At 52.0% G+C, this 12415-nt stretch overlaps 1 protein-coding gene across 50 annotated transcripts in view; it reads left to right on the top strand.

Moving 5' to 3' along the window:
* The window catches only part of CHFR (checkpoint with forkhead and ring finger domains), a 46833-nt gene that overhangs the window by 24910 nt on the left and 9508 nt on the right, over positions 1–12415 (top strand). For 25 of the 50 annotated variants that reach the window (XR_010147882.1, XR_010147881.1, XR_010147878.1 and 22 more), the window contains 6 exons: positions 995–1162; positions 3402–3561; positions 5046–5200; positions 5944–6106; positions 8955–9097; positions 10799–10918. Coding sequence is in view for 44 of the 50 variants with exons in the window: in XM_016924730.4 (XP_016780219.2) it covers positions 995–1162; positions 3402–3561; positions 5046–5200; positions 5944–6106; positions 8955–9097; positions 10799–10918 (909 nt within the window). In the remaining 6 variants the exon portion in view is untranslated. The remainder of the gene's footprint in view (positions 1–994; positions 1163–3401; positions 3562–5045; positions 5201–5943; positions 6107–8954; positions 9098–10798; positions 10919–12415) is intronic. The other 25 variants (XR_010147879.1, XR_010147883.1, XM_054663863.2 and 22 more) reach the window with 2 other exon arrangements.

The following is a 12415-nucleotide window of genomic DNA, read 5'->3' as shown; positions in this document are numbered from 1 at the left end:
CAAGAGTCCGTCTCAAAAAAAAAAAAAAAATGAGGTCTTGCTCTGTTGTGCAGGTTGGGAGAGTGATGTGGTCATGGCTCACTGTAGCCTCGAACTCCTGGGCTCAAGTGATCCACCCACCTCAGCCTCCTGAGTAGCTGGGACCATATGCTCGTACTGTCTCGCCTAGTTAATTTTTTTTTTCTTTTTTGTATTTTTTGTAGAGATGGGGTCTTGCTGTGTTGCCCAGGCTGGTCTAAAACTCCTGGGATCAAGTGATCCTCCCACCTTGGCCTCCCAAAGTATTGTGATTACAGGTGTGAGCCCCATGCCCAGCCTCAGACCTCTATTTTTTATTTTTATTTTTTTTTCCCCAGAGGGAGTTTCGCTCTTGTTGCCCAGGCTGGAGTGCAGTGGCACAATCTTGGCTCACTGCAACCTCCGCCTCCCGGGTTCAAGCAATTTTTCTGCCTCAGCCTCTTGAGTAGCTAGGACTACATGCGCTCGCCACCACGCCTGTCTAATTTTTTTGTATTTTTAGTAGAGATGGCGTTTCACCATGTTGGCCAGGCTGGTCTTGACCTCCTGACCTCAGGTGATCCACTTGCTTCGGCCTCCCAAAGTGCTGGGATTACGGGTGTGAGCCACCGCACCCGGCCCAAAGCTCTGTTGTAACAAGTGTATGACACAGTGTGCATCATATGACCACGGGTATGTGGGTTTGCCCTGCGTTAGACTCGGTGCTCGAGGGCTAAGCCTGGTCACAAACATCTCTGCATTTGTTTCTCTGCAAATGGGCTCCTTGCCCCCAGCTCCACCCCTCGTAGAGATAGGCACAAATAGAGTTAAGATGTGAGTTGAGTGAGCACACACTCCTCGTAAGCCACTTGTCATTCCTAAACTACGACATCTCAGGCTGCCAGCTGCACTGGGCTCCAGTCAGTGACACCTTACAGGCATGGTTCTCTCCTGAGCTGGATGGATCAGCACCTATCTTGTTTGATTCCTCTCACAGGGTCTGGGGGTGGTGGCATCTCCCCTAAAGGAAGTGGTCCCTCTGTGGCAAGTGATGAAGTCTCCAGCTTTGCCTCAGCTCTCCCAGACAGAAAGACTGCGTCCTTTTCGTCGTTGGAACCCCAGGATCAGGAGGATTTGGAGCCCGTGAAGAAGAAAATGAGAGGAGGTTAGTGTCTGGTTGTGTGCGTCCTCAGTCCTCTCGTGTGCTCCTGGGGCATGCGGGGGCCGCTGCCATGCTCCGTGCTGTGGGGCATTGCTTCCTGCAGGGGCATGTGGACCCTGCCTCAGGTTGATGCCTGTAACACCTCCGGCATTTTCATTCAGAAAACCTGGGCCTGTTTTTTTGCGGTTTGCATAATCCAGATAGAACTGTGATTTGCTACAGGCTGTTCTCTTGGTCTGGAAATAGTGCCTTCTGAATTGCAGAATTAATCTCAAAATCCTCCTTACTGGCCAGGTGCAGTAGTTCATATCCGTAATCCTAACACTGGGAGGCCAAGGCAGGAGAATCACTTGAGGTCAGGCGTTCGAGACCAGCCTAGGCGACAGAGCAAGACTTTATCTCTAAAAATAAAAATCAAGCCTGACACCGTGGCTCCCGCCTATAATCTCAGCACTTTGGGAGGCCAAGGTGGACGGATCATCTGAGGTCAGGAGTTCAAGACCAGCCTGGCCAACATGGTGAAACTCCGTCTCTCCTAAAAATGCAAAAATTAGCTGGGTGTGGTGGTGCATGCCTGTAATCCCAGCTACTTGGAAGGCTGAGGCAGGAGAATTGCTTGAATCCGTCAGGTGGAGGTTGCAGTGAGCCAAGACTGTGCCATTGCACTGCAGCCGGGGCAACAAGAGCAAAACTCCATCTCAAAAAAAAGAAAATCAAAAAGAAAGCCCTCTGTCCTGGTAGGACAATAAATTCTAAAAATGTAGCTTAAATCTTCACATTGAAGATGATTTAGGGAGAAGTCTGCACTTTGAAAGCCAAAGTTAAGATTATTAGAAAACATTTGGGAATGTTATGGTAGAAGGATTGCTGTATGGCAGTCCAGAGAGCAGCCAGCCACTGGGGCACTGTGACAGGAAGGTTCTAGGAGGGGTCCCCAGGGAAAGAAATTAGGTTATCTGACACGTGGGGTTGATCGGCGTGGGGAAGGTGTGGAAAGAGTCAGCAACAGTTACACAGGAAAAATAAGCACAGGAATGAGGAAATTTTAATTCTAGCAAACATGAAAAATTGTGTAAGTCACACAACTTAATCTAGTAAACTACTTGGCTCAGCAGTGAATACTTGCATAAGCATAATAATACAAATACAGTATCATGAACTAATGTAATCTGTTAATGTAATGTTGGCAGGGGTGTCTCAGGTCAGAGTTTTTCTCTACCTTAATAGATGTCAGGAATGATGTCTAAAATTGATAAATCAAATGTACCATGATAACTTAGAAACACAGAGGTAAATACCAGAAGAAACAGCTCAAAGACATGAAAATAGTTTTCCTCCGAGGAGGGAAATTGGGTGAGGAGCGGCTGAGACGGAGGGTGACTGCCTTTGTTTTCTTCTAAATATATTATGTATACATTTTTTTAAGAGACAGGATCTTGCTTTGTCACCTAGGCCAGAGCGCCGTGGTGCAGTCTTGGCTCACTGCAGCCTCCACCTCTTGGGCTCAGACTGTCCTCCCACCTCAGCCTTCTGAGTAGCTGAGACCACAGGTGCACGCTACCATAGCCGGCTAATTTTTTTCCCCATTTTTTTAGAGATGGGGTTTCATTATATTGCCCAGACTGGTCTTGAACTCCTGGGCTCAAGCGATCTGCCCACCTCAGCCTCCCGAAGTGCTGGGATTACAGTTGTGAGCCATTGCACCTGGCTTCTTCTAAATACTTGGCTTTTTAAATTGTGTACAGTTTCTTTAATTAAAAATAAAAATTAATTGATTACCAACATCTGAGCATTATAGAAAAATAAAAACACCAGAAGAGGGTGGGGCGCGGTAGCTCACACCTGTTACCCTAGTACTTTGGGAGGCCGAGGCGGGTGGATCACGAGGTCAGGAGATTGAGACCATCCTGGCTAACACGGTGAAACCCTGTCTCTACTAAAAATACACAAAATTAGCCGGGCGTGGTGGTGGGCACCTGTAGTCCCAGCTACTCAGGAGGCTGAGGAAGGAGAATGGCATGAACCTGGGAGGCGGAGCTTGCAGTGAGCCGAGATCACGCCACTGCACTCCAGCCTGGGCGACAGAGCGAGACTCTGTCTCGAAAAAAAAAAGACTGCATGTATTTCCTTCTCGGTTACGACAGTTAGAACACATCCCTTTCTCCTGTGGACGGGGACCTTGACCTGAACCTGCGTGTATTTCCTTCTTGGTTACGACAGAACACATCCCTCTCTCCTGTAGATGGGGACCTTGACCTGAACGGGCAGTTGTTGGTCGCACAACCATGTAGAAATGCCCAAACCGTCCACGAGGACGTCAGAGCAGCGGCTGGGAAGCCAGACAAGATGGAGGAGACGCTGACATGCATCATCTGCCAGGACCTGCTGCACGACTGCGTGAGGTGCGACTGTGTTCACCCTTGGCTCACGGAACATGGCACTGCAGGTTCTTCGTCCAGTGTGGGGCAGGGCTGGGCATGAAACAAGCCTGCAGGTCCTGTTTGGCCTGGCATCTGCTGAGGTTACTCTGTCACCCAGATAAGAGTGGGTGGAGTGGGTAGAGCTTTCTCAGCCCACTGCAACCTCTCCCTCCCAGGATCGAGCGGTTCTCTGACCTCAGCCTTCTGAGTTGCTGGGACTACAGGTGCACACCACTATGCCTGGCTGACTTTTTTTTTTTTTTTTTTAATGTTCTAAATATTTTTTATTCCTTTTTTTTTTTTTTTAGATGGAGTCTCGCTCTGTCACCAGGCTGGAGTGCAGTGGCACAGTCTTGGCTCACTACAACCTCAGCCTCCCAGGTTCAGACGATTCTCCTACCTCAGCTTCCTGAGCAGCTGGGACTGCAGGCGTGTGCCACCATGCCCGGCTAATTTTTTTGTATTTTTTAATAGAGACAGGGTTTCACCATGTTGGCCAGGCTAGTCTTGAACTCCTGACTTCAGGTGATCTGCCCACATTTGCCTCCTAAAGTGCTGGGATTATAGGCGTGAGCCACTACTCCCAGCCACCCCGCTGATTTTTGTGTTTTTTGTAGAGACGGTTTCGCCATGTAGCCCGGGGTGGTTTTTTGTTTTTGTTTTTTGGAGTTAGAGTCTCGCTCTGTCACCCAGGCTGGAGTGTAGTGGTGTGATCTTGGCTCACTGCAACCTCCACCTCCCAGGTTCAAGTGATTCTCCTGCCTCAGCCTCCCAAGTAGCTGGGACTACAGGCATGCGTCACCACGTCTGGCTAATTTTTTTGTATTTTTAGTAGAGACGGGAGTTTCACCATATTAGCCAGGCTGGTCTCGAACTCCTGCACTCAGGTAATCTGCCCACCTTGGCCTCCCAAAGTGTTGGGATTACAGACGTGAGCCACCCCGCATGGCTACCACTTTCATTTTACTCATGGCACCAACAAGGAGGAAACCTGGAACCCAGAGCCAGAGGCTGTAGACCCCACAAGTTTTGGGTGTGTGGGTCGTGTTTGACCCCGTGAACTCTGCAAACAGATGAAAGGAACTATGCACATTTTAAATGCTCCTTAGCTGGGAAGGTGTATTTCGCATAGAATGAACACAGGAGCCGCTGAGGAAGGGCCTCCTTGCTTTTCCGCGGGAACTCAAGAGTGACAACCTTCCAACTTCTGGGCCAGAAACACTTGCTGTCTCTGTTGTTTGTGTTCCTGAAGTCATAATCTACTCGCCTCTGTCTTTCCTGAAAACACAGAGGCCGTGTGGCCTCTGATTTCTTTTCATTAACCAAGACTGACTTAAAGGGTTTTTAGGTTGAACGATGGCTGGGCCCCTGTAGGCCCTTCCGTGGTGGGGCTGCTGCGGACCTTGGCCGAGGGTCGCGGTTGCATCTGTGGGACTGTCTGGACACTGTTCCTCTTGCACTTTCAGTTTGCAGCCCTGCATGCACACGTTCTGCGCGGCTTGCTACTCGGGCTGGATGGAGCGCTCGTCCCTGTGTCCTACCTGCCGCTGTCCCGTGGAGCGGATCTGTAAAAACCACATCCTCAACAACCTCGTGGAAGCATACCTCATCCAGCACCCAGGCAAGTGAGGGCATCCACACCAGCACCCAGGCACGTGAGGGCGGTCCCTCCACCACCACTCGGGCACGTGAGGGCATCCACCCAGCAGCACCCGGGCACATGAGGGCTGTCCCTCCACCAGCACCCGGGCATGTGAGGGTGGTCCCTCCACCAGCACCCGGGCACGTGAGGGCTGTCCCTCCACCAGCACCCGGGCACGTGAGGGCGGTCCCTCCACCAGCACCTGGGCAAGCGAGGGCGGTCCCTCCACCAGCACCCGGGCATGTGAGGGCATCCACCCACCAGCACCCGGGCACGTGAGGGCATCCACCCACCAGCACCCAGCCACGTGAGGGTGGTCCCTCCACCAGCACCCAGGCACGTGAGGGCATCCACACCAGCACCCAGGCACGTGAGGGTGGTCCCTCCACCAGCACCCGGGCAAGCGAGGGTGGTCCCTCCACCAGCACCCAGACAAGTGAGGGCGGTCCCTCCACCAGCACCCAGGCAAGTGAGGGCATCCACACACCAGCACCCAGGCATGTGAGGGCGGTCCCTCCACCAGCACCCGGGCACGTGAGGGCATCCACACCAGCACCCGGGCACGTGAGGGCAGTCCCTCCACCAGCACCCGGGCACGTGAGGGCGGTCCGCCCAGACCCCTCCTTCCGCAGCACTGCGCACGCGAGCTCCCAGCAGTGTGAGCTGTGTCTGCCTGCCATGTCTCACTGCCGGTGAATGGCGCTGTGTCCTTTCAATTCTAGACAAGAGTCGCAGTGAAGAAGATGTGCAAAGTATGGATGCCAGGAATAAAATCACTCAAGACATGCTGCAGCCCAAAGTCAGGCGGTCTTTTTCTGATGAAGAAGGGAGTTCAGAGGACCTGCTGGAGCTGTCAGACGTTGACAGTGAGTCCTCAGACATTAGGTAAATCATGCCCCTGGCTCAGAGCAGAGTGTGCGAGCCAGAGGAGCATCACAACCGTGACCAAGAGCTCACTACTGGGTGGACAGCATGGGTCCTGAGTTCTAGTTCTGCCCCTGAGCAGCCAAGCTCTTAAATGGCTTGAGCTTGTTTTCTGATATTGGATAGTATTAGCACCTCCCCTGAGAGGCGTGGCAGGGACTGGGTGAACACTTAGCGGGGTAGCCAGGGGGTAGCCAGCAGAGCGTCAGCCACAGGCAACTGCTGTAGACATTTGCACCCTCGGCTGACACCCTTCCCTTTGCTTCGACTCGTCATGGGTGTGGCATCTCTGGCTGTGACAGAGGGACATCATTCCATGTTATTTTTTCCCACATGAGCACATGTATTCTTTGTAGTTGATCTAGTGACTATAAAGTCCTGTAGTATAAATTGCAATGTTTATCATTTGTCAGGACGTTATTACAGAAGAGGCACCATCACCAGGCCGAGACAATCCCAGCCTCAGAGACCTTATTTATCTGCTGACATGTTGAGGTTTCCTAATGCACAAGACCGGGGTCTGAATGTTGGGTCGAGGCCATGATATTTAAAAAGACAATGAACGACAAAAAAAAAACCCTGAAACTTTTATCTTTGTTTCCTTTTGCCAAGTTTAGCATGTGACTGTTAAGCAAAAAGAAGGAAACCAAAACCACTTTTAGCATTAAGATTTTGCTGCATCTACCCAGCCATTCATACGTGTGTCATAATCGTTAACAAAATGAAATGTAATGTACTAACAAATTTTTTTTTTCTTTTTTTTTTTGAGACGGAGTGTCGCTCTGCTGCCAGGCTGGAGTGCAGTGACACGATCTCAGCTCACTGAAATCACCACCTCCTGGGTTCAAGCGATTCTCCTGCCTCAGCCTCTCGAGTAGCTGGGACTACAGGCGCGTGCCACCACACCCAGCTAATTTTTTTGTATTTTTAGTAGAGATGGGGTTTTACCACATTGGCCAGGATGGCCTTGATCTCCTGACCTCATGATCCGCCGGCCTCGACCTCCCAAAGTGCTGGGATTACAGGCATGAGCCACTGTGCCCTGCCAATGGCACAATCTTGGCGCATTGCAACCTCCGCCTCCCGGGTTCAAGCGATTCTCCTGCCTCAGCCTCCCAAATAGCTGGGATTACAGGCATGCACCACCAAACTTGGCTAATTTTTTTTTTCGAGACAAAGTCTCGCTCTGTCGCCCAGGCTGGAGTGCAGTGGCATGACCTTCGCCCACTGCAACATTCATCTCCTGGGTTCAAGTGATTCTCCCGTGTTAGCCTCCCGAGGGGCTGGGATTACGGGCATACGCCACCACACCCAGCTAATTTTTGTGTTTTTAGTAAAGACAGAGTTTCACCATGTTGGCCAGACTGGTCTCGAAATCCTGACCTCAAGTGATCCGTCTGCCTTGGCCTCTCAAAGTGCTGGGATTATAGGTGTGAGCCACCGCGCCCGGCCGCTAATTTTGTATTTTTAGTAGAGACAGGGTTTCACCATGTTGGCCAGGCTGGTCTTGAACTCCTGACCTCAGGTGATTAGCCCGCCTCGGCCTCCCGAAGTGCTGGGATTATAGGCATGAGAAACAAATTTATTTTTTGTTTGTTTGTTTTTTGAGATGGAGTTTCGCTCTGTTGCCCAGGCTGGAGTGCAGTGGCTGGATCTTGGCTCATTGCAAGCTCCGCCTCCCGAGTTCACGCCATTTTCCTGCCTCAGCCTCCCGAGTAGCTGGGACTACAGGCTCCCGATACCATGCCCGGCTAATTTTTTGTATTTCTAGTAGAGACTGGGTTTCACCGTGTTAGTCAGGATGGTCTCGAACTCCTAACCTCGTGATCCGCCCGCCTCAGCCTCCCAAAGTGCTGGGATTACAGGCATGAGAAACAAATATTTTTATGAAGCTGGGATTCGGCTGCATGTACAGCTCGGTAATGTCCCCAGCGTTTGAATTGGGAAACAGTTGCTGCCGTGCATTTCTTCCATCCGTATTTGTGCACATGCGCAGTGACGTCAATGTTTAGACGTGAAGCAGTCGAGTCACAGAGTGTGACTGGGAATTGGACCTTGATAGACGTTTGATAAGTTTGTTATCCAGACACCGATCGGAAAGGGTGCGCCTAATGCACTCTACAAGGTCTGCATGAGGGCCTCTTTTTGCCAGTTTAGAAGGAGAAGTAGGTAATCTCATTTTCATTTACATTTTTTCCTTATGAAAAAATATGTCTTTTCTCTGTGCCTTGTTTTTTATCTGGTTGGGTCTTACCTGTTGGCCTCATTGGCCCCTGGCCTTGGTGTCAGGCGCAGAAAAGCCTTTCAAATGGAGAGGAGAGCCTCGTGTATTTTTTCCTACAGGTTCTTTTTTTACAGTTGACATTTTTATCTGCTCGTTTTTGGAAGTACAAGGGAAGTGTAGAAAAGACAAGTGATTCGGGGCTTTGCAGGCGCCTGGTGTGGCTCCCAGTACGTTGCCCACCGCGCTCTGCTTTTAACAGGGGAGAGTAGGCGGGTCCTGAGGAGCACGCTCTGGCGTCGTCTCCTGGGAGCACACGTCAATGGGGACCTAGTGGCCCTGGGGATGGGGCTCCAAAGCGTGGGGGCTGAGCTGGGGATGCAGAGTGGCGTGTCCTTGCCCTTCGACTCGTTCTGGTCCCTCTCTAACACTGGGGTGCTGGACAGGAATGGGGCCCGGCCCTTCCCCTCACACCAAGCAGCTGAGCGACGGTGGAGCTGAGCTGTGATGGCTGTGGACCCGCGTGGCACCGGCCCTACCTGAGAGGCTTGGGGCCTGCACACAGCTTGGCCCTGTGCTTCCTTGCAGCCAGCCATACGTCGTGTGCCGGCAGTGTCCTGAGTACAGAAGGCAGGCGGCGCAGCCTCCCCACTGCCCGGCACCCGAGGGCGAGCCAGGAGCCCCACAGGCCCTGGGGGATGCACCCTCCACGTCCGTCAGCCTGACGACAGGTGAGCCGCGCCGCCCTCAGGCCTCAGCCTTCGCGTGAGTCACTTTGTGGCTGTGCCCGGTGCTGACGTGCACGTGGCCGCGCTCTGCCCGCCTCCTCTCTGCCCTGCTCGCCCCCTTTGGGCCCTGGCCTCAGTGGTCTCCCTGCACTCACAGTTGGTTGCTTTTCGTGACTGATTTTGGGTTGGGAAATCAGATAAGTAACTGTTCATTCGTAGCCCCTCCTGAACACTCCTGGGAATTAACAACCCTGACCTTAATACTTGGCCTCTCCCCAGCCACTGCCTCGGGGCAGCTGATGTCCCCCAGTGGGTTTGCCAGACCCAAAGTGATGATCGCATATCTGTCCCTCAAGTAAGAGGCGGGCTTCTCCCCAGCAGTGGCGATGTCGCCAGAAGCTGCCCTGCGTCTCCAGAGTTGGCTTAATGCGAAATGTTTCCCCGTCAGGTGCCTTTTTCCAGCAAGGGGCTCCAGGTGCTATCCAGGAAGTCAGAGGAGAGCTGGGCAGGGGGTATGGAGGCTTCACTTCTCCGCCCTGCTCACTCCAGACTCATAGAATGGGAAGATGCCCTCAGGGGTCCTGGCTTCCTGGCCACGGGTGGGGGCTGAGCACATCACGAGGCCACTGGCCTGGGATGGATGTAGAGCCACATCCTTGTGCTGCATTCTCAGTGGCTTCTTGTAGAACCCGTGGACGGAACGGACAAAAGCAGTGCTTGGCGTTGGTATGGATGCCCGTCCACCAGCCTGGGTTTGTTTCCACCACTCAACAGCTCTGTCTGGGTCACTGGACAAGCTCCTTCCTTTGCATGGTGGGACCAGCGCCTCCCTCTGGGGTCCTGGGTCCCTCAGTGGGTGCTCAGTAAACCTGGGTGGTGAAATTGCCGTCCTTATGGCCGGCATGTTGACCTCGCAGGGTCTTTCCTGTGTGGGTGGCGAGTGTCCAGGGAACTTGGCTGTGTGGGCTCAGACTTCCTGCTGCCACATCGATTGGTCTTGTGCACTGTGGCTGTCCTTTGTTTATTTGAGAGATGGCTGTTCTCTCACCTGAGCAGAAATTGAACACACAGCTTGTTTTATTCTATATCATAGGTTCTATGGGCTTGTCCTCTCTTTATAGGAAATAATAGAAAACCTTCAACAGATCGGCCGGGCACGGTGGCTCATGCCTGTAATCCCAGCACTTTGGGAGGCCGAGGCGGGCGGATCACAAGGTCAAGAGATCGAGACCATCCTGGCTAACATGGTGAAACCCTGTCTCTACTAAAAATACAAAAAAAAAAAAAAAAAATTAGCCAGGCGTGGCAGGCACCTGTAGTCCCAGCTACTCGGGAGGCTGAAGCAGGAGAATGGCGTGAACCCGGGAGGCGGAGCTTGCAGTGAGCCGAGATCACGCCACTGCAGTCCAGCCTGAGCGACAGAGTGAGACTCTATCTCAAAAAAAAAAAAAGAGAACTTGCAACAGATCTTTGAAATCTTGCTCCAGCTGCTAAATCAAAGATCATTTTTGGTTATTGTTAATCTGTTTTGACTCCCCGAGTTTGGGTGGCAGAAGGTCCCTGGTGGTTTAGCAGGGCAGGTCTGCTTCTTCCCCGGCTGTCTGAGGTGCACCTCTCCTCGCTGTGCTTCCCGGCGGCCTCTCTAACCTGCTGTCTTTCTGCCCTGGGTCCCATGTGCTCCGGCTGAATGTGCGTGTGCTTCAGCAGTCCAGGATTACGTGTGCCCTCTGCAAGGAAGCCACGCCCTGTGCACCTGCTGCTTCCAGCCCATGCCCGACCGGAGAGCAGAGCGCGAGCAGGACCCGCGTGTCGCCCCTCAGCAGTGTGAGTGCCCGCGCCACCGCACGCAGGCGGGTTCCTATCTGTCCTTCAGGGGTCAGGTTTCAAAGCGGTGTTGGCCTTAGGGTAACCTGTGAAGTAAGGATGCCGTTTCTTTTTTTCCATCTGTGTGATCAGTTTTCCCCACGTCACCATATTGAATAATCTATCTTTTCCCACCATCTAGTAACATTGCCCCTTCACAGGCTACATCTCCATCCACCGGGGACTTGGCTTGGATCTGTGTCCATCCCCTGCCAGCACTGCGGTTGCTTTATAATGTGTCACTGTTAAACCTCTTATATGAATGTTGATGCTTTAGTATACAACTCTGGCCAGGCACAGTGGCTCACGTCTGTAATCCCAGCACTTTGGGAGGCCAAGGTAGGTGGATCTTCTGTGTCCAGGAGTTTCAGACCAGCCTGGGCAACATGGTGAAACCCCATCTCTACAAAAAATACAAACATTAGCCAGACATGATGGTGTACATGTGTAATCCCAGCTACTCGGGAGGCTGAGGCCAAAGGATGGCTTGAGTCCGAGAGGAGGAGGTTGCAGTGAGCTGAGATCGTGCCACTGTACTCCAGCCTTGGCGACAGAGGAAAATCCTGTCTCAAAACAAAACATTATATATATATATATATATATATATATGCACACACATACAGTTCTTATTATTAAAAATGGAGCTTGTCCTTTATTTCACGGCTGTTTTAATGTATTCCTGCAGAAATGTCTGTCTATGTCCTTTGCCTTTTTTTTATGACTTCCTAATTTGTCAGAGCTCCTTATATGTGAAAGTGTTAGGTGAAGAAAGCCCTAGCCCTGTTGAGCACCGCGGTTGGCTCCTGCCGCAGACACCGGTGTTGCTCTGTGCACTGAGCCCTGTGTGAGCAGCACACAGGACCACAGCACTGGTTCTGTCTGGAATGGCTTAAAAATGTTCTGGGCACTCAGGAAACCAAACAGGCTACTGCTGGGGTCTGTACCCTGAGACTGGGCTTGGCAGGGGTGGGGTCTAGCCTGCAGTGTCGGGACACATGGCCGTGGGACACACCCGGTGATCTGGGCGGTCGCTGCCTTGGGGGTCATCCACGGCAGGCGCTGGCCACTGCTGATGCTGCACGTGGGAGGGCAGGTGAGAAGCCACAGAGAACAGCTTGTCCCATGTCTAACACACGCGGTGGTCAGCAGATGGCAGCTCGGCCCAGCTTTTCCCCAGGAATCCAAACTCTTCACTCTAATTTCACAGAGCATGCTTCGTATATAGAGGCATTGGTGAAGTGGTCGTAGGCGTTATAAGACTTAAGGACTCAATCCTGTGAGAATTTTAGCAAGGGTTTACCTAACATTATATTTTAGGGATTTCCATTGTATAGAATATCAGACAATTAAAAATAATTTCCTTTGGGAGGCTGAGGTGGGTGGATCACGAGGTTAGGAGATCGAGACCATCCTGGCTAACATGGTGAAATCCCGTCTCTACTAAAATTACAAAAAATT

This window comes from Pan troglodytes, chromosome 10, assembly GCF_028858775.2.
Source record: "Pan troglodytes isolate AG18354 chromosome 10, NHGRI_mPanTro3-v2.0_pri, whole genome shotgun sequence".
In the NCBI taxonomy this organism is placed as follows: domain Eukaryota; kingdom Metazoa; phylum Chordata; class Mammalia; order Primates; family Hominidae; genus Pan; species Pan troglodytes.
Note: the sequence above shows the minus strand (reverse complement) of the source record. Positions and strands in the feature narration are given on the sequence as shown.